Raw genomic sequence first — 21964 nt, forward strand, 5'->3', positions numbered from 1 at the left:
AATGGCTGGTAGAGACGGGACAGATAAGCGACGGTCCTCTCTCCTGTTGTGTTAAGCAGACTCCTCACCAGGACAGCTACTCCTACAGTGACTTCCCGGGTAAGCTCCACGCACAGAGAGGGAGCAGTATTATGAAACCGAGCAAGACGGCAAGGGGTGGGGCTGGGTTTTAGGCTATGGGCGGGAAACAACTGGTCCGAGGGTTGAGCTTCTCACGGTGAAACGTGCATTATTCAAACAGGCTGTGCAAATACACCACACATATGCCGGTTTACAAGGTACACCTAGCTAAAACTCATGCAGTCTAATGCAACAGTCCTGCCTGAAATGACAATAATTTATGTTTTCACTGAATATCGGTTTAAAAGATCCCAATTCAACTGTATGATCATTTTGGAGGCTGCTTTATTGAATTATACAGAGGTGTTTTTATTATTTTGTTCACCCCCATTGTATCAGTGGTTCTAACACAGGGGTCTGGCCCCTACAAAGGGTCACAACATAAATCTAAGGGGTTGAGAGATAATCAACAGGGCTGGGCGATATGGTCTTAAATTAATATATTTTCAATACTTTTTTAGGGTGTATCAAGATACGTAATATACATCTTGATATTTTGAAGAATCATATAAAATGTGGTATATTCATAAAATACCACTTTACTGTATAAAGCCTTTGAATGCAGTAAAGGACAACATTTATACCAAATCATGGTACTATAATATTCATATATTGTCCAAATGTGACAGAATTCGACAGGAACACAAACTACATCTTCCAAAATAATCACAAAGTTCAATCAACACCTTTCTAAAGCAGTTTTAGGAAAAACTGAACATCATAACAATAATGATGGCAGGATTTGTTACAGTAGTTTTAGTTAGTTGTACCTAATAAACTGAGTAATCATGCAGCAACCCCCTTTTTCCACGTGGCCAAAACTTCCTCATATACCCTGAGCAAGAAGTGGACTCGCCCTCCAGCGTCTACTTAACAATTCAATCAAACAGAAGCATAATGCCAAGATGGAGCAGCAATTAAAACAGATGGCTTTTCCTAAAATCCACCAAAATCTCAACCCATAATCTTAATCACGTTTAAAATCCGCATCCAATTCTGCAAGCTGAAAAGAGGGATAAGGGGAAACAAATTTCCAAAAGCTGAGGGGACTACTTTAATTCAGCCAGGATTAGTTTTTGTGACTTGTCAACTGGTTCAATAAATCATGATGCGAGCTCTGAATGTGGGTACAAAATCAAGCATCGAATCTCTTGCTGCAGGAGGAACTGAGAATAAGGAAACGCATGCCCTTAATCTAATGAGTAGTTCATGTGAAATGTTATAGCATTTAATCCTTGAGCTCATAATTCAGGCGCCAGCTTCAACAATAACAGACCATGCCAGCACACTACAAACACACAGCGGAACAGTGACACCTTTCCCACAGGACTGTACGTCTCCACACACGTTTGTTTTGCTGGCTCCTTTACGCAAAGCACCTGCGACCAGGAGGCCAATCTACTGCCTCCTGTGACCGTTTAAAAACACGTACTTTAGTTTAATAATAACTGCTGATAGTCCCGGCCAAATGACATATAAGCCCAGTTACATACTCACATTGCTCAGCGCTAAATTTAGACGCCATGTATTTAGACAACGCCGCCACTGGCAGGCTAGTGCGACGACGCACTATATTTATTTCTTATCATGCAGTTTTATTTAACATTTCTGAGCAACACACGCACTCTGAATGATCGATAACATATTTGACTGTAATAATGTCGCAGATGTGACAAAATCAACCTAAAAAATCAGGCCTGAGATTGCGTTAGTTGTGGGTAAAGGAGCCAAGCAAGGACAAAATAAATCTGGATATAACGAAACGACACACTCACAACAGAAAACAGCAGCTACGTTTAACAGAATATGAGATGTTATTCATAGCAGCATGTCAACTTGCCCGCGTGGTTAGAGTCCATGTATGTTATTATTCGCGTAATCCAAAAGGAAAAAAAAAAAAGATCCTCACATTACTATCGCGGAAAATGCGCAAACTTCTGCCAGCATCCCGACGCACGGGAACTCAAAGGTAATCTATTACCGCGGAACGGAAAAACCTCTAGCGTTATTCCTCTATTTAGAATAAACAACACACAAGTTTGCAAGTAGCTGGAGACTGTTATGCTAGTGCACAACAAGCAGATTTCCAAAATGGCTTCCCAGGCGTAACAAAGCCAGAAGGATCGCTGCCGAGCTGATCCTCCCACTCCGCGGCCCTCTATTGTCGGCCGGGCGCACACTTTAAATCTATTGGAGGAAAAAGCAGCACTGGTGCAACGGCATGCTGCTGCTGCTGGGGCTGCTGGGGTCAGTGTCATGGAAAAGATCACACACTATTGTTTAAGTTGATATTGAACCCATGGAGGAGATCTCAACTGAAACTGAAGGTTCCCGGATCAACATCTGCCACCAAAACGACCATTAACACACTTCTATGAATGAATGAATGAATGAATGATGGTCTAACACCAACAACATATTAACACTTACTTAATTATATTATACCAGTATTATTATATCCTAATGGATCAAATACACTTCATGTAAACAACTAAATGCTATATCCTGCCATATTCACTGTGATTGCTGAGCTCAAATCAAGCCATCTTAAATACACAAATAAAAAGTTAAAAACTAAAAAGGATTAAGCAAATATTTCTGTCGTAAATCAGAATAATTACGAAAATTAAGAGATTAAAAATGTAAATTATGTGATAAAAACTAATAATTATGAGCTATAAAATCGAAATTATTAGATAAAAGTAGACATTTAAAGACAAAAGTCAATGTTTAAGATTTAAAGTCAAAATGATGTGATGAAAAGTTAAAAATGAGATTAAAAAAGTAATACATATTGGATACAAAGTTGAATCTATGACATTATAAAGTAATATTTAAGATATCATAAATTCATTCATAAATAAGGGATAAAGAGTTCTAAGAGATTTGTTTCAAATTCATGATTATGAGATATAAATTAAGACAAACTAAAAAGAAAGAAAGACTAAATTAATACATAAAAGTCAGAATGAGTTAAAAAGTCTAAGTTCTGGGATTAAATTTAAAAATTCTTAAAAGATTTGGAAGACTTTCTCATGACTGACCTTTACCTGCAAAACAGTACTTTTACACTATTTGAGCACTTCTTAAGCCACTAGCAAATAAAAATATAAGAAAAAAAGTATTCCATTACTATTATACTATTATACAATACAGTATACATGTTGGTAGGAAGGTGTCATAACATTTTGGTTTAAAACACGTCATAAACTGAATGTATCGGGTTCAATGTCCAACAACATGACCTTCAGCTGATCAGATGAAGCAGGAAATGTTCCACAGAGCTGTAAAAATATTCATACCTAAACTCGACTCTTATCATTGAACTGATAAGAGCATGAGGATCTGGGCAAGGTGACATCTGCTGGACAGCAGCATGTAACTACACTTCTAAAGTACTTCGGGATCAACTGTGACTATTAGACATCAACAATAGATGATTGGCTACCCCTCTGCTGTTAACAGCCTGTCTCCCCCTGGATAAGACCTCTGTTAAAACGTCCTCGTGCAGGTGCATTTCAGTGGAGAAATTTGCATTCAGAGCCTTTACTTGAGTAAAAGGAAAACATGATTTTTATAGATTTGTTTTTAAAATGGACTCATCAATGAGCAAGCAGAAAATGTATCTTGCTGTAGTTGGTCCAATCGAAGCTATTTCTAAATACTTTAAATTAAAAGTTACTTTATATTAAAACTAAATGAATTGATAACTATTGTTACACATTTCAAGTAAAACTGTCAAAACATTTGCTGGTTCCAGATTCTTAGCTGACAGGTTTGCTGCTTTTATTTCTCATTTATGGGGTCTTTACTTTGGCCTGTGGGGAATTGTGATGTGCCTAGTTTAGTTCATTAAAGAAGGAACAGTGGAAATTAATTTTTAAAAAGACACATGATTTAAAAAAATGTCGGACTTAGCGAAAAGGCTATTTTTCATGTGCAGACCCTTGGCCAAGGTGTTCAACATTCTTTCTACAGTACAACAAAGAAAGGGGAAAAAAAACACAAGTGGAGGACATACACCTAGTGTGTTGACATGTATTTATCATCCTTTGTTTTATCTGGTTACTAAAAGACCTGTACTGTTGCAGAGGTACCTACTGAAGTTAGCATGCTAACCAGCTAGCCCCGGCTACTCCCAGTTCAAAGCTCCTGTGTAAACACAACGGGTGTGTTCTTTTTTTACCTACTGTATCTGCCCATAAAAAGTACATCCTGTTGCACGCAGCAGCAAAAGATTGAGGCATACAAATTCGTCACGATGCCTTGAACTTTAACGCTCTTGCTCCTTTAGCCGTCACAGCCAAGGCAAGATGAGTACAAAGAACATAGTATTCACACTTAAATGTATTTTCATTTGTCATTGCTGTGTCTGTCACTGTGTCAGACAGTGTCACCTGTCAGTGAATTGTCCCACATTGTATCTTATCTTCCGCTGTGCAGAGGATTGTGGGTTAAGAATAGCCAGAAAAGAATGCTGTCTTGCAAACTGCAAAATGTGACCAGATGTACTGGGGCAACCTGGTATTTATGGCATATTGCATTTCACATTTTAAATATTGGGACATACTAATACGGTTTATTGGAATGAGGGGCAAAGCTCCACTGGAACCTGAGCTTGCAGTGCGAACCGCTAGCTGCGATGCTAAAAATGATAACTAGCGAACGACAGCTACAGTTAGCAGCAGTTAGCAGTTATTGTCGTTATATGCTGCCCCTTCTTCGTTTCACGGGACCAATCCTTACATATTGTGTCTTAATGCAAGTTAAAGCTCATCACCGTGTAACATTAACTTGAAAACGAACTAGTAAAGATTGGAGCAAAGAAAACAACATTTCCCTCTGAACAGTAGTGAGGTAAGTTATAAACCGGTGGAAATGGCGCCTTAAATAACTTAAGTTAATGTACTTGTTGAGTAATTATTTACAGGCTGCCCCTCTTCTTCAAGCAGAACTCCAGTCCTGTTTATCTCGGCAGGGAAATAATCTTCTTAATGCTTCTCAGTGACTTCGAATAAACCAGTAGTTAATGCTGAAAAAGAAAATAGGCTATAGCCCAAAATATGCATTGTGTTATGAAAAGTGTACAGGAAAGTAGGCTACCCCCTGCTACTGTACTGGTCAGTGGAAACAAAAGCAGAAGTAAGTCTCTTCTTCGTGGGTTTCAGTAAAAAGGGAAACATGGAGACAGAGGGAAGACACAACAAATGAGCTGGGATGTAACGTTCGCCTCTCCTGACAGCTCAGGGCAGCACGTGTGAAGTCAATTTACATAATTATCAACACAGAAATCGAGATTACTCACATGTTGACTCTGACAGCGGATTACTGAGGGGGGAAGCGCCGCTGACAGTGTAATTGGTTTATCTCGTAGTTACATCCAGCTCGTCAAAGCTTCACGGGCAGTCGCTCCACTGCTCCCCCTGAAAAGAAAAGAGGACCTTGTAACGTTCGCCTTTCCCGCACACAGTCATACTTTCCGTTGCGACGCCTGCGTCACATGCGTCAGTCCTTATAAGGTTAAAATGACCATATATGGGATCGGTCGAAACGGCTTGAAACTGGCTTTCCCAATCAAACAGCACCACTTAGTGGTCGTTTATTAGAACGACACCTAAACTTAGTAAAAGAAAACTCTAAGAATGACTACAAATACTACTGCTACTAACAATGATACTAATTAATCATAAGGAGAAGAAGAAAAGACATTTAACTGTTTCCTAACTCGCTGGTGAAGCCCTGTAGACAAAAGGTTTGAGGAAAGCTGACAATTACATGAATAATATCTATTCTCTTGATTAAATTAGTAAGCCCAAACAAACTTATATCAACCATGTTTACCAAGGCTTTTGCAAGACTGTTGATTAATGTAGCAAATAATCAGTGTTTGAAAAAGCATCCAAAAGTCTCTCTTGAGAAAAAGTAAATATATCAGGTTAAAATATTACCTTGGTAAAAGTGAAAGTCATCCATACGAACAGTATTTGAGTAAAAGTCTTAAAAACAGTATCACAAATACAAACAAAAGTAAATTATACATATTTGCATGTATGTATTGTACATTCTGGGTCGACTGATGATTGGCAGTATAACGTAGCTAAAAATAACAATACTCAAGTAAAATACAAGTACTTACGTAACAAATTGCTTTCAGTACACTGCTTACGTTACTCACTAAATTACTACTTTAATCATTCCCTTAAGAATCTTATGAGTATTTCAGCTGTTGTTCTAAATATAGAAATATATATCAAAAAAATCTGTATCTCTGAAGATCTCTATTATTGTTTTGCATGCACTTTGACAGGCTGGTTGTGAGAGAAGCAACAGCTCCTTCTGAGTGAAATATCTTTGAACAGTCGTAGAAAAAACCTGAAAAACTGGACACCTGTCATTTGTGGAATGGCGGTGATGTGTTCCCATTGTCCTTGGGATCACATGACCACGTGAAAGGGAAGATGATTTCGCTTGAGAGCAGTAGACTGCCGTCCCGTTTTCATTCCTCGTTTATAGAGAGCTGTCGACGCATGTTTGGTCTACAGTCAGTGACTATGAAAATACTAATCTTTGTAGCGTGTATGTACCTACTTCTTCCTGTTCAGGCTGATGACATGGAACACTGTGAGTAAATAAATCAATACTGACACCTTGGTTCACTCTGTCATGGTGGTATTTGTGGTTTAAAAAATCTTGGTTCCTGATGGAGAGCTAGCCTGTTGACCCTTTTCTTCTTCACAGACACCTATTGCGAGAGTTGTCTAACAGCAGCACGAGGTATGATGGATCATTTTACAGCTTCCCTCAGAGCAAGAATCAAAAAACTATGCACAGTCAATCATCACCAACGTGACTTTTTCTTTCTTGTAACCCTGTGTTTGCACATATGGCGTTGTCTTTTCTTTAAGACAGAGAGTAAAGAAAACCATGCACACACTTCTCTCCAGAGATTGAGAAAGCCATGAAGGAAGCCCCAGCTGACAGCAGACAGACAGTAGTCAAGAGCCTCCTCAGTGGTGGTGTGTGTGAGAAAATGCTGTCCTACAAACATGACCATGTCTCAAAGGACAAAATGACATCTTCTTGCATGCACTTGTTTGGTAAGATCAGGATGAAAAAGCAATGGTTTCGCATATTTTCAGACTCTCGTTAATGACTTGTTTTTTGATTCCCACACAGAATCTAATCATGACCAGTTCAATCTCGCTTTGGTAAATAAAGAACCAAAGCATCTGGATATAGTCCTGTGCTACGAGCAATCCACAGCATGTGTGGGGGTGAAGCGCCAGTCTTTTGAGGTAGGCCAAGTGAAATGATAATATTCATCTAAATAGACTAAACTCCTCCTATGAGAACTGACACTGTTTAACTTTTTTGACAGGATTCCAAGAAAAGCACCTTTACAGAAAGTGACATTGAAGCTCTCCTTCGGGACAACAAGGAAAATGTGCGCATTGCTCGACCTACACACTCAGGCTCACCTGTGCACTCAGGAGGGGAGTTGTGAAAACAGCAGCGTCATTTTGTTTGCTACTGATTGTATGGTGGCTTGTTGTCATGATACAGTGTGTTTGATTGTCCGTATAATAAAGACATCATTGAAAGATTTTTTTCTGGGTTTTATGTTATGTCTGGTGAGATGGGGGCCCCTCTATCCTCATGTCCTTTCCTTTTAGCAATGTAAAATAATACAGAGGGCTACACAGCCACTATTATCTATTTTAGAGACAATACTGTATGTATAGTAAGCGTCTACAGTGACGTAAACACAATTCTACAGTATCTAGTTTCAAAACCAGCAACCTTCCAATAACTGAACAACCCGGTCTACCTCCTGAGCTACAGCCACCCATTTGTAGCAACCATTAGCTAGTTAGCTCAAAGAGCCAGGAAGGTAGCGATTCGGACTGGGAGTTATGGGACCAGGGGAGCGTCATTTTTTACACTGCTGGTATGGGAGCTTTGTACCAGGATGGTTCATGGTTAACTTCAGTAGATATCTCTGTAACACAATGGATAGAAATCGTAACGTCAACAATGTTATTTGCTCACATTCTGTTGATTCAGTATCTGGCTCAAGGAAACTTTCACGTACAGTCAAGGGAGCCAAGGAATCAAACAAGCAACCTTCCGATTACTGGACGACCAGCTCTACCTCCTGAGCTACAGCCACCCATTTGTAGCTGCTATTAGTTAGTTAGCTCAGTTAGCCATGGAGGTAGCGATTCAGAGTGGGAGCCCTGGGACCAGGTGAGTGTTACTGCTGCTTACACCGCTAGCATGAGAGCTTTCGACCCGGATGAATGATGGCTAGATGGCTAGCATGCTAGCTTCAGTAGATGTCTCTGTAACACAATACATAGAGACTATAATGACCAAAACTGCTATGTGCTTGCATTCTGTTGATTATTTCAGTTAATTATAATGTTGTAAACTACATTTCTTACATGTCACCCCTATAATAATGGCCTTGCAGCTTATTTTCCCCCAAAGCTCTATAATTAACCCTACGACGAATAACGCGATATTCTTTTGAGTCTGTAACAAGTGAGATGACTTGAAGACTGTGAGCATTATAATTGTTCGACAAAGTTCCCGTTCCATTTCTCTCAGTTTCACCCTTCACTTCCCTCTAGTTTCTTTCCTACCACTCCCCCGCCACGGAACGTCGTACCGTTCGACAGAACGCTCTATAAAAACATTCTAGAACCATCTACTTCAATATACATCCGTGGAATTGTAGAATAATGGAATCCTATCCGAGAAGGCAACGTGAATACAGGTCGCGCCGAGCATATTGGAACGTGGCCCGAGTGCTGAACGTTGTTGCTAGGAGGCGCTGTTGAAGCCCGGAAGAGAGTGACACGGTGATGGTGGAGATGATGGGCAGCTACAGATTGAGAGGAGAAACATAATAGCCGCGTTTTGTAGCTTCACGTCGTTGTCTCCCCACGACGTTTGTGCGCGTTTAACACTCGTCGTCGGGAGGAAAGAAAGGACATACTACTTTTTTTTCTCTCCATTGTGAAGGTAAGAGAGGTGTAACGAGCTAAAGGCTACCCGGTGTGAGGTTTTAAACTGTCATTCTGCCCGGGCACATCTGTACCAAACCTCTTTATGGCTCCTAAGGATGTCGTAAAATCGAGCATTTCTTGAAACTGCCACTGTCAAGCCTGCCGTGGTTACAAAAAAAAAAAAAAAAGGCATTCCTACCTCTGCTGTGCTGTCACTGTAATGAATCAGTGCGAGGCAGCTGCTAATTAAGCGACCGAAGACCACCAGGGTTACTGGCAGCATCGTGTGGACCCCGAGCTGAATTAAAATACAACCGAGGCATAGTGATCCAGTGTAATTACAAAGCAGCCTTCATTGCATTTATGTTCCAGCAGCTGGACGCTCAGGGCTAACGCTTGTGTTACAATACCTGTCTATGCTGAAGGGTCTGTGCCATCCATCTGCTGACAGACAATACAGGAATAGACGCTGTATTGATTAGACACACGATTCCACACACACATCCAAGAGACACGGAAATGGAAGTCAGTCGACAAGGTCTGATGGAGAGGAATGGGAGGAATGTGATGAGTGTGATAAAAAGCCACTGAGGGCAGACAGACCCTCTTTTGTTGTGGTGGATTTGTCCTGCTCATCCCACTTATGGGTTTCCTCTAGTGATCCACACCCAGTGCAGTCCAAAGCTCACATGTCACATTGCCTGTGGACGTCCGTCTAACTCCACTCTCTCCATTTCATTGAACAGCTGGCTGACGAGGCTACATGGTGTGTGCCTCCCAGTCGCAGCGTGGATGTGTGGGAGTCCAGAGATGGAGAGCTATGAGGAGTTCTGTCTGCGGAGTTTGGCCATGCTGCAGGAGACGAGGGGAGTCAGGAAGATGGCCTGCGAGCCGCTGTGGTCCCTGAAGGCTGGCTCTGTCATCTGCTTCCATGGAAGAGCTGTGCTTTCGCCTCTGGTAAGGAAGAAAAAAACTAACATGAGGGGATCACACAAGATGTCGCTGGGCCCATTAATAGTTAAGACAGTGTCTTCCTCAAAAGTAGACAGAAGCCACAGCTAATGGACGTTTTTTAAGAGGGTTGCACAAATGGCAAGATAGCCATAGCAAGTAAGTTGATGTTTTTTCATGACAAAAGGTTTTGTTGGTTTCCCTAGAGAGTCTGTACATCTGTCACTGTACTGCTGTGGCTGTGTTTGTATGTCTATGCTGCGTGGTAACAGAAAGCATTGCTTACACTATCCAGTTACAGCAACAATAAGAAGGGTGTATTGCGACATATTTCAGGAGTCAAACAGAGATATGCACAAAGAATCACATGGTTTAATTCAATTATAGGGGCACTATGCAGTATTGGGGAAGACATTCACACAGAATTTACAATATTAATGAGGTAATAATACAAAATAAGGTGCCCAGAAGACTGTTTGAAGCTAGACAGGTGGCAGGGTCAGCCACATATAAACAAAACAAAACAGTAAAACAGTATGAGGTGCGTTGTTCTTTAAGGTCAGTGTGTTTATTGACTTTATTCAGTCATGAAAACAAAGAGAGTTTGTTTCATTTGTTTAGGCATAAACAAAATCAGTCATTGAAGATCTTTCTCTTCTGATTAAAATGTATTTCCCAAAACTACATTGCACATGTACCTTTTAAAGAAGGAATAACGCTTCTTTTAGTGACCTACATTATATATCTGAAACACATCACAAGGGCTGACTCGTCCAAATTAGATCAGCAGTTAAGGGAGAAGAGTGAGCAGATAATTGACGACGAAGAACACGAAGGCTGTTTGATGTCAGTCAGGAGAATCCATCTGCTAGTGACCACTGACAAAACGAGTTGTCAGGAATAGCCACATGATGAAGAGGCTAGTGTGAGGCTGAGGATCGTTGAGGATTTCTTTTCAACTCAAGCAAAGGAGGCACAAATGTATAATGACAGAAGAATGGTTGTGCTGTCAGTAATACAGTAATCATAAACAAGCATCTGAAAGTACATTTTGTCTCTTGTTGTTGTTGCTCAAGTCTGTTCAAGCTGAACACTGTATTAAGTGTAGTCCAAGAAGTACAGTACAGCATTCCACTAATAATGAGAATAACAGCCCACTCAGCATAGTAATGTCTCATTTAACCACTTCATTTGGAAGAGACGACTTGAGAAGGATGTGTAAACCTCTGATGATCCGTTCAGTGTGAGCAACTGATAACCATGTAAACACTGTAAACATCATATTTTTTCACTGTGGTTGGAATAAATATAGTCTTTATGTGCATGCTTAGCAGACTTTCATGGCACATGACACTCTTACTAATTACCTAGAGTTATCCGCAGTGGTGAACTCAGGATATTTGAGGGGCAGGGGCTAAAAAGCTGTAGATGGTAGGGCACCAGTGCTATAATGATATGTTTATGGTGAAGAGAGGGAACTTCACCACCGTTTTGTCCACTGGAAGGGCCCCCAATAGGGCAGTACGTCATGTTTTCTCAGCTGAAAGGGCACCTTAGAGGACATCTTATAATGTTTTAGCTAGGGGTGTCCAAGAGGGCACTTTGCAGCTTTTTTTGAACATGGTGGCTCCGGGGGTGTTGACGTCCCCACCTGAACCCCCCTGAGTCCACCAGTGATTATACATTATGCATATAATCTTTTATAATGAGTTTGTCTGTTGATGAATTGATCATTGCCCCCTAATAGACTTCCATCTGAGAATCTCTAGCTGGTAAACCAGCTATAAAAGTTAAAATTTGTTGAAATAATTGTTGTTTTGTCAAAAAGACAAATGCCTTATTTATGAGATTTTCCTAATGGATTGCTATCAAGGCATGTTAACAAACATCGCATCCATTTATTAAGTTTATAAAATTATTAAATTGCCTCTTTTTCAGCTGAGTGCAGAGCAGCGCAGCGAGATGTGCGACTACAGACAGAGGGCAGTCCAGCTGGAGGCTAACAGGCAGAACCGGCAGAGGAACAAGCTTTTGGCCCGGGTTCAGGACGTACTGGGCCAAGCTCAGGTCAGCAGTAGCACACTATGGTCTTGATCATAGGCATCGGTGTGGAATACAAAGCAATACAAGATGTTTTGTGGAATTAATGTGATATTAGGTAGGCTGACAGTGTGAACTGAATAGTCAAATTAAATAGCAAAGTCAGAAAAAATAGGTAATATGTCACATCGAAAAGCTTATAGTCATATTCAACATGGATTTTATTATTCTCCGTTCAGAAAAGAAAACATTAGACCACTTTATTTGTAACTTCATAAATGCGCATCATCTAAAATTCTTAAATATGCACAAGTGTGAAATAAGTCTGTGTCAGTCCCACGATAGAGCACAAAAACTGAATTACAGTCCGTCCCTGAATCTCTTGTGACACTTCCAGACTTGAATACAGATTGTCTGACTGTCTCGGGCAGACTGGCCTATTTTTACCTGACGATTGCCCACACCATCAATGTAGCGTGTTAAAGTGAGTTTACAGGTGATTGGGAGTTCTACTGCATATGTGAAAAAGTGGAAAAAGCCTTTTGTGGTTTTGCTGATATTGAGCTTAAGCCGAAATGTTGCACCATGTGAGGAAGCTCTCTATAAGCCCTCTGTACTCCTTATTTTGCTAAAAATGACACAGAGTAACTTTAAGTTATTTCCTTCAGAGTCATCACTATATATATTGTATGTGTCTGGACAGACATGGATGTAAACTGAAACGTGACTGGTGCTTGGAGGCATACAAACGCAAACTGCTAATTCTCGATTTCCTTTTAATTGTTTGTATGTCAGTGATGAATTCACTGCTTTAAACCATGCGATATTTGAGAAGTGGAGTCAATATCATCAGCTGGTATTCTTTATTGTAGCTTTTGATTTTAGCAGTTATGTGATGATCACTAATCATTACTTCTTATCTCTGCACAGGCACATAAAGCAACAAGTGAAGAGGTTGAACAGCTGCCAGTTTCTAAATCTGCAACAGTCAGTGGCTACACCCTGGTCACAGACTCTCCTGGACTTCCCAGAGACCCTGGTTTCGGGCTCCAGACAAGCGATCAGCCTGCCACTCCATGCTCTGAGACGCCCATGCTCAATGGCTACAAGGCAGTGGAGGAAGTGACGGTGGAGAGGGAGGAGAAGAGTGAGGAGGAAGAGGAGGAGGAAGACATTAGTTTGGACAGCCTTCTTAAGAGATCCAGGGAGTATGTGAAGAGAGAGCAGAGTCAGCAGGGGTCAAAAGTTGTCCACACAGTCACCAGGACTCCCTCGCCTGAGACTGCCTCTGACAGGGAGAACAAGAGCTGCAGTCCCATGGGGGACACAGGCGTTGAGTTTGGATTCAGTCTGCACCATAGCCCAGTTGGCCCACCTCAGACCCAGATCCAGCATCAAACTCTGTATGACCCCAGTCCCCAACAATCTGTCTGCCTTTCACCCAGTCTACCTGACCGGTATGCCCGTCTGCCCAGCCCACAGTCCAGCATTAGTCCCCGTCCACAGAGACGCAGACCACGCCCAGTTTCTACAGGGAATATTCATATTTCATTTCCCATTGGCCCAGCAGACCTTATCCCCCGAAGTCCAGGACGGTCAGGGGAAGGTGCTGGCATGGGAGACTGGGGAGATGCTCTCTCAGGGGCCACAAAGTCCTCCTATCACTGGGGCTCAGTGGGTAGTGAAGCTGGGGCCTGTGTTAGCAGGAGTGACAGCCGTAGATCAAGCCACTGTGGTAGCAGTCCAGGGCAGGAGACCTGTAGCCCCGTTAGTGCCTCAGGGTTTAGCCCGAAGGGACACCATGAGCATGTGGCTGCAGGATTTCGCCGGCGCTGCCACACCCTGGACAGCCAGCTGCATAGCCACCAATCTGGAGTTGAGCACATAGACCGCAGCCAGGAAAGGGTTCCTCGCTTCATGGCAGGAGTGACATGGATGGCTTCAAGTAGGCGCACCCCTGCACCCTCCTTAAACCAGTCGTATGAGGTAGACAATCCCTCACCATCCCTGCTGAGGCCTCGCATTACTCCTGACTTGGCCCAGGTCACACTCAGGATGGAGCCTGAGGACATTCAGGGGACAAACAATGGAAGAATCACACCAACTGTCTTTAGAAATGCAGCTGAGGCACAGACCAGTGAGACACGTGAGTCTCTCATCAGCACTCCCTGTATTGCACACTGAAATCTACAGACGTAAACTGTGTCATATCCACTAAGGTCGCGACTTCTCGGCGATAGGTTAATTACTGTATGACAGAGATGAAGGGAAAGGAAGGAAAAGGAACTGTTTGCGAAATGATTTCATGTGTATTTATCTGTGCCTATCAACAGAGGAGACCCAGAGGCGAGCACATGCTCTGGAGGACATGCAAAGGCATCTGGAGGAGGAGCATGCCTTGCAGATGTCGCTGCTCCTGGCCGAGCAGGAGAAAGAGCAACATCGCCTCCGTCTGGTCAGGACATAGAATCACACAATATTTAACCAAAATTATTTTTTGCACAGTATTTGATTTTATAATTTACAAATTGAGAAGAAAAGCAGCAAAGGAACCTGACAAAATTGTAATTTTGGTATTAAGTTAGTTTTGTTCGTGTGTGTGTGTACTCCATGTGTTTAGGAACTTGAGGAGACAGAGAGAAGACTTAAGGAGCAGGGCTGTGTGCGGCCTTTGAGTGGGGACGCTTGTGGGTGGACTGTGAGTGACAGCTGTCCTGTTGTGAGCCCCTCCTGCCCGGGACTAAGCCCTGCACACACACCATCTGAACGGTCACCTGGACACAGTAAAGGTAGTGCTTTATTGCGCTGACTTATCACTGTGTTGGAGTGTGTATGGAGAGTTTTGGTCTTTGCCTTACAAACTGAACCTTTAAAATGATAAACTGGTGCCATCTCTTGTGGATTCCTCACAAGCAGACCACTCAAAACACGGAAGGGCAAGCACCTAAATTTAAAGTGTCTGTTTGCTTCTTTCTCCAGGTTTTTCCAGTCCCGTGAGTTCCAGTGGGTCCTCTCCCTCTGTCCAGCCTCCTGTCTATCTGTGGGGGCCCTCATGGGTGGTTAGCAAACCCAGAGCGAGGCTGAGTCTGGTGTGTATGCAAGTAAACAAGAGGGTGTGTGTGTGTGTGACCAAGTGTGTGCTTATAAAAAAACAGACCTTTATTTCTCAAACCCCCGTCCAACTTTATTGCAGGTTCTGACAGCAGATCAACAGAGAGCGTTCTGTCGAATCGGTGCCATCATTCGCGGCTTCCTCACACGCAGGCTGCTCAAAACAGAGAAGGTCAAACATCTGCGCCAGACCATCGTGGTGAGATTACACTCACAAAAAAACACACAAAAAATGTGTATGAAAAAGTTGCATGTTGGGAAATGTGTGTGTATATGTTTGTTTAGGACACACAGGAGTTCATCCGATCCTTCCAGACTGAAGCTCCGCAGAGGAGGGCCACCTACTCAGCACAAGACCGCTCCCTGCAGGAGAGAGTCAGAGCCCAGGTATGAATGTGCAGTTACTGTCTACAGACAGCAGAGGTCTGTCTTTCCTTGTGTTCATGTGTGCTTCTCTTGTCCCTCAGTTACGTGCAGCCCTGTATGACATCCATGACATCTTCTTTGAAATACCTCTGGGGGATCGGTTAGCATTGCTGCAGCAGGACAGGGAGCTCCGGGCAGAGAGGAAGCTTCGAGACATGGTATTATTTGTATCATATGTAATTAATAAACAGGAGGCTCGAAAACTGGTGGCAAAATTAGTCCTAACCAACAATCTCTACTGTAACCTGATCACCACATTTACAAAATGACTTAACATCTCTTTTTTATGGCAGCCTCATCAAATACTTTGTTATGTGCTGTAAATGTCAGTACTAGCCCTAACCCTATCATTAACCGTTCTTTATCGACTGCGTCATGCTTAAGGAGAAAGCCAAGTGCCCCAAGGAGAGGGTGGTTCTCTCCGCTGCCACACAAAGGTCACTGGACCGGAAAAAGAGGTACGATGGGAAAGAAGAGCACAGCCTTGCTGGTTTAAGATGTTTATTTTTTCGATGATGGGATCCAGTGATCAGCTGTTTTTTATTTGTTCAGGGTCGGTGAATCGCCAGCACAGGCTAGGAAGACGCAACAAAAGCCAAAGAGCCCCACTACCAACAGGTGCCAAACACATCATAGGGAATTTGTTCTCCCCTTGTGCTTGTCTGGTTTCAGATATATATTTTATATATTTTTCTTTATACTATATTTTACTTGTTTTTACCGCCCCTAGAAAATCACGCTGTACATACACTTTTTTTTTCCCAGAGTCCTGAAGCCAAGCCAAGGCCAAAATTCTGCTGCCCCAGGCCAGCTGAACCGCCAGGGGTGAGTTTAGGTTCTGTCGTAGTTTGGATTTTTTTTGATTAAGTAATTTCCTGTTTTATCTTTAAGATGATATCCACTATCCTCTATATCTTCTATTTCCTGTGATGCTTTCCACTTCCTGTCCTTGTCTGTTTCCTACTCTTTTTCTATATGTCCCCATGGCTCAATCGAATGTCCTGTTTCTTTTTGTTATCTTTAGTTTTCCTGGATTTTCCTTGTTGCCTTTTTGTCTACTGCCATCTTTGTTGTTTTTCAACCAGCCTATCTCAGTGTGTCTCACCTTTTGGTCCCTTTTTGATAACTCTTGACAGGTTCGGGTCCTAGTTATTTTATTTTAAATACTTGTTGAGTTGATTTGCAATAGAGGACAAGGAATCAGCCTTGATGCACATTTTATAAATACTGACAATAGAAAAACATGATAAAGCAAGACAAAAGCCCCACCAGTCAGGGTTTAACAGAGAAATGAAATTAAGAATCCACTGGAATAGATAAGGTGTAGTTGTTTCACCGTGCTAAACCTTTGGCATCCTGTCTTAAAATCACAAAGTACTTCATCCTGCTATCATAAAACACATCATCTGCCCTATGTTATTCATTTGGTGAGGCATTCCTTGGAAAGAATGCAGATGAACAATGCTAAAACATGATGCTTTACATTTGTTTTGTTTCAACATCAGATTAATAATCACCTCAGTGTACACAAATGTATGGATTTCAGCTTTAATCGATGTCTTTGAAATCATCACAGTGTGACAGTGGCTGTTTCCTCTCAGGAGCTGGTACAGAAGAACCCCAGAGGAGAGAGTGAGACGTTCTGACAGCCTGAAGAAGCAGCACTCGCTGGGTTAACCGGTGACCCGACATCCCCCGACATGTGAACTTGAATTTTTAGTCTTTGAATACAAGCCTTGCACCACTGAGACTCCAGCCATCGCTGCTAATAATACGATTGTGTCTAATCTACCTTGTCAAATTAAATTGATTGTATTCACTGTCACTCCTTTAGCTCATTGTTACAAACTGTCAAAATGCCATCGTTTCAACTGTTGCAGCTTGCTTAAATAGTTTTTAGTAGCAACAACTGATTGTTATACACAAAGATCACATGTAGCTTGATGTGGAGTTTTTAACTGAGGAGGTAGGTACATTTTAAATGATTTTTGAAAGAGTATCTGTTCTTAAATTAAAGCTAAAGAAGGTCAGAGTTTAGGGAAAAAAAGTCACATTTTTTATCTGTGCCTAAGAACTATGCCTTTGCTATCTGTAGTGTTTTAGCATGCACATATTTACCATTTATGGTCATAAACATCTAGTGCTTACAGCTGTGAGTGAATTTGCAAACATCTGCTTCACACTGACTGTCACATAATGTAGCTGCCATAAATAAGAAATTGAGTATTTAAGCGTAATTCAATAAGTTTAAGTTTTTCGTCCAAGGGCTTTAAGGACCTGTTTGTGCTTTATTTCTTTATTAAACTGGTGCTGAGTTTACAGTACTCTGAGACATTTCAGTGTGATTCAACATTTGGATTGAGTCAATGTCAAATGGACAAAAAAATTAAAATGTGTAAGTTTACAGATAACACTACAACGCTACACTGGCATTCTGTTACATTTACTTCACATAACAGGAGATGCACAACAGACACTCTGCTAGAAGATAAGATATTTATGTGAATTGGCACTTGGTTCCACATTCATACTTCTGCCTCAGTAGTATTCAGTGTGTTGATGTTTGCCAACATTGCTATGCTCTCTTTTAGAACAATGTCTGTTTTTTAATTTAAAATGCCAAATGTTCTTGTTTTTTTATGAGCACAATAAATTCAGAAATTATTTGAATTTTGTGGACTCTGATTCATGATCAGCTGGAGAGGTATTTGCAGTGAAACTGGTTTGACTCAACAAGCCACACAGGTGAGTAAGAACAGCTAAAAATCTCATGATGCAGTGCCATCTGCATCATTTAATCTTAGCTTTGGGACTTTAAAATCATGTTGCTTTCCAATTAATGGTGTTTCATAATTTTTGGAAACGCATTTCTGATTACGTGGTTTCAAAAGGGAACTCTTTTGAAGACATTTTTAAACTAAACCAGTTGAGGTAAAAGCCACATACAGACAGTGGGCAAAGAGATTATGCCTCACTTTTCAGAAATTTCTAAAGATTACCTTGCTTTGACTTTTTGTTACTTTCTTTTGTTACTTTTCTTTTCCTTTAAAAAAAGAAATAAATATGAAACACCATAGTGACATATATAAGCAAGGTAGCTTCAAGAAATCAAAAGAAAAAAAAAACAGAGAAGAAAGAAAGAATGATTATTGAAATTTAAATGGAAACATGAGAAAAAAGGTTATAAAGTATCCAAAAACTATTTCTTCATTTCAGACTTTAATCAGGGTTTGTACATATTTTTCAAGGTCAAATTCAAGCACTTTTAAGGGTCAATTAAAAAATTTCCAGCACCTTATCACTGGGGTAAAATACATGACTACAGGAATATATACTTATGATTATTTTTTTTTCACTTTTTATCACAATTATGTACATTGTATTATGCTGTAAACATCTAAAATTATGTTTCATAATAGCAAAAACTTTACAAATTAAAGGAGAACACAAAGTTTTATCCAAGGGAATCCACTTGGCGTTCTTCAGGTACACTTGCACCAAGACAAAGAGAGAACAGAGAGCACCCGGTAATTTTATTTTGTTGACATGAACTTTTATAAGCTGTTCGCTTATTCATCAAAGTTTATTAATATTGAACGTGTCATCAGTCCATTTGCATCAAATTCACCTACTCCTCAGCCATCCTTCTCTATGGCTACCAGACTGCATGTGTGATGACACACACACACACACACACACACACACACTGATTTTATTTCTCCTTGTAATAAGCAAACTATCCAGTCTGTTCCCAATTTTGCCAAAACACAGAGTTATAATGTCAAGCACTTTTCAGAGCTTGAAAACACAACATTGAAATTCAAGCACTTTCAAGGCTTTCAAGCACCCATACGAACCCTGTTTATTTAATGTTTTTTTGCTGAGAAACTGGATCATGAATGAAACCCATTGTAAACCCATCAAACCTACTGGCTGCTGCACATGTGAAGAAGCAAACTTAAAGCTTTTCTTAAAAAAAAAGGTTAAATGTTGACACCATAGCTGACCCTCACTTCCTAAATTCCCTTTTTGAAATATGTCCAACAGGATACATTTTGCAATAACAAGAACAGTATTCACAGAAGCCACTTTTTTGCTAACACAACTCTTTCTGTGTTTCAACATTCTCAGTGGATTTAGAAATCCACAAGATTGGCACACATCTTAAGATCATACGGAGAAGGCCTCATCAGCACATTAGGTGCTTCCCTAAATGAAAGTAAAACAGGGTTTATCAGTAGGTCTTTCAGTACAGCAGTAGTGACTTTTAACATGATACAGGTAAACCATGAAGCGACCCAAAACCATTTTACATACTAGTATATTTACACCTTCATCACATTTTGTTTGAAATTCTTGAGCACTCTAGACCTTTTGTTTCTGAGGCCATTTGTATGTTGAAATTGTTCATTTAATGTGTACTCATACTTTGTAACTTGCTGGTGCATTGTATCTACAGCAGTAAGACAAAGGCATGGATAAACCAGTCAGATATGGTTCACATGAAGTTACACAACTAAAGCCACACACACACACACACACACACACACACATATATATATATATATATAGAGAGAGAGAGAGACAGAGAGAGAAATGAAATTAAGAATCCACTGGAATAGATAAGGTGTAGTTGTTTCACCGTGCTAAACCTTTGGCATCCTGTCTTAAAATCACAAAGTACTTCATCCTGCTATCATAAAACACATCATCTGCCCTATGTTATTCATTTGGTGAGGCATTCCTTGGAAAGAATGCAGATGAACAATGCTAAAACATGATGCTTAACATTTGTTTTGTTTCAACATCAGATTAATAATCACCTCAGTGTACACAAATGTATGGATTTCAGCTTTAATCGATGTCTTTGAAATCATCACAGTGTGACAGTGGCTGTTTCCTCTCAGGAGCTGGTACAGAAGAACCCCAGAGGAGAGAGTGAGACGTTCTGACAGCCTGAAGAAGCAGCACTCGCTGGGTTAACCGGTGACCCGACATCCCCCGACATGTGAACTTGAATTTTTAGTCTTTGAATACAAGCCTTGCACCACTGAGACTCCAGCCATCGCTGCTAATAATACGATTGTATCTAATCTACCTTGTCAAATTAAATTGATTGTATTCACTGTCACTTCACTTTAGCTCATTGTTACAAACTGTCAAAATGCCATCGTTTCAACTGTTGCAGCTTGCTTAAATAGTTTTTAGTAGCAACAACTGATTGTTATACACAAAGATCACATGTAGCTTGATGTGGAGTTTTTAACTGAGGAGGTAGGTACATTTTAAATGATTTTTGAAAGAGTATCTGTTCTTAAATTAAAGCTAAAAGAAGGTCAGAGTTTAGGGAAAAAAAGTCACATTTTTTATCTGTGCCTAAGAACTATGCCTTTGCTATCTGTAGTGTTTTAGCATGCAAATATTTACCATTTATGGTCATAAACATCTAGTGCTTACAGCTGTGAGTGAATTTGCAAACATCTGCTTCACACTGACTGTCACATAATGTAGCTGCCATAAAAAAGAAATTGAGTATTTAAGCGTAATTCAATAAGTTTAAGTTTTTCGTCCAAGGGCTTTAATGACCTGTTTGTGCTTTATTTCTTTATTAAATGGTGCTGAGTTTACAGTACTCTGAGACATTTCAGTGTGATTCAACATTTGGATTGAGTCAATGTCAAATGGACAAAAAAATTAAAATGTGTAAGTTTACAGATAACACTACAACGCTACACTGGCATTCTGTTACATTTACTTCACATAACAGGAGATGCACAACAGACACTCTGCTAGAAGATAAGATATTTATGTGAATTGGCACTTGGTTCCACATTCATACTTCTGCCTCAGTAGTATTCAGTGTGTTGATGTTTGCCAACATTGCTATGCTCTCTTTTAGAACAATGTCTGTTTTTTAATTTAAAATGCCAAATGTTCTTGTTTTTTTATGAGCACAATAAATTCAGAAATTATTTGAATTTTGTGGACTCTGATTCATGATCAGCTGGAGAGGTATTTGCAGTGAAACTGGTTTGACTCAACAAGCCACACAGGTGAGTAAGAACAGCTAAAAATCTCATGATGCAGTGCCATCTGCATCATTTAATCTTAGCTTTGGGACTTTAAAATCATGTTGCTTTCCAATTAATGGTGTTTCATAATTTTTGGAAACACATTTCTGATTACGTGGTTTCAAAAGGGAACTCTTTTGAAGACATTTTTAAACTAAATTTTGCCAGTTGAGGTAAAAGCCACATACAGACAGTGGGCAAAGAGATTATGCCTAACTTTTCAGAAATTTCTAA

General features: G+C 40.6%; 1 protein-coding gene across 3 annotated transcripts; it reads left to right on the forward strand.

The window, feature by feature from the left end:
• The first annotated feature begins 8950 nt into the window (after positions 1–8950).
• Positions 8951–18329, forward strand: ccp110 (centriolar coiled-coil protein 110). 3 transcript variants are annotated; one of them, XM_030406416.1, is made up of 14 exons: positions 8951–9147; positions 9878–10088; positions 12021–12149; positions 13053–14268; positions 14456–14577; positions 14743–14911; positions 15102–15211; positions 15316–15432; positions 15519–15620; positions 15701–15817; positions 16044–16117; positions 16212–16277; positions 16425–16484; positions 17236–18329. In XM_030406416.1, the coding sequence occupies exons 2-14, from the start codon at positions 9924–9926 to the stop codon at positions 17303–17305; spliced, it is 2517 nt and encodes an 838-aa protein (XP_030262276.1). In that variant the 5' UTR covers positions 8951–9147; positions 9878–9923; the 3' UTR covers positions 17306–18329. The 3 variants fall into 3 exon arrangements, with proteins under 3 accessions (XP_030262276.1, XP_030262274.1, XP_030262275.1); XM_030406414.1 differs by having other exon boundaries at positions 17261–18329; XM_030406415.1 differs by having other exon boundaries at positions 17264–18329.
• Positions 18330–21964: the final 3635 nt, after the last annotated feature.

This window comes from Sparus aurata, chromosome 23 (genome assembly GCF_900880675.1).
Source record: "Sparus aurata chromosome 23, fSpaAur1.1, whole genome shotgun sequence".
Taxonomy (NCBI): domain Eukaryota; kingdom Metazoa; phylum Chordata; class Actinopteri; order Spariformes; family Sparidae; genus Sparus; species Sparus aurata.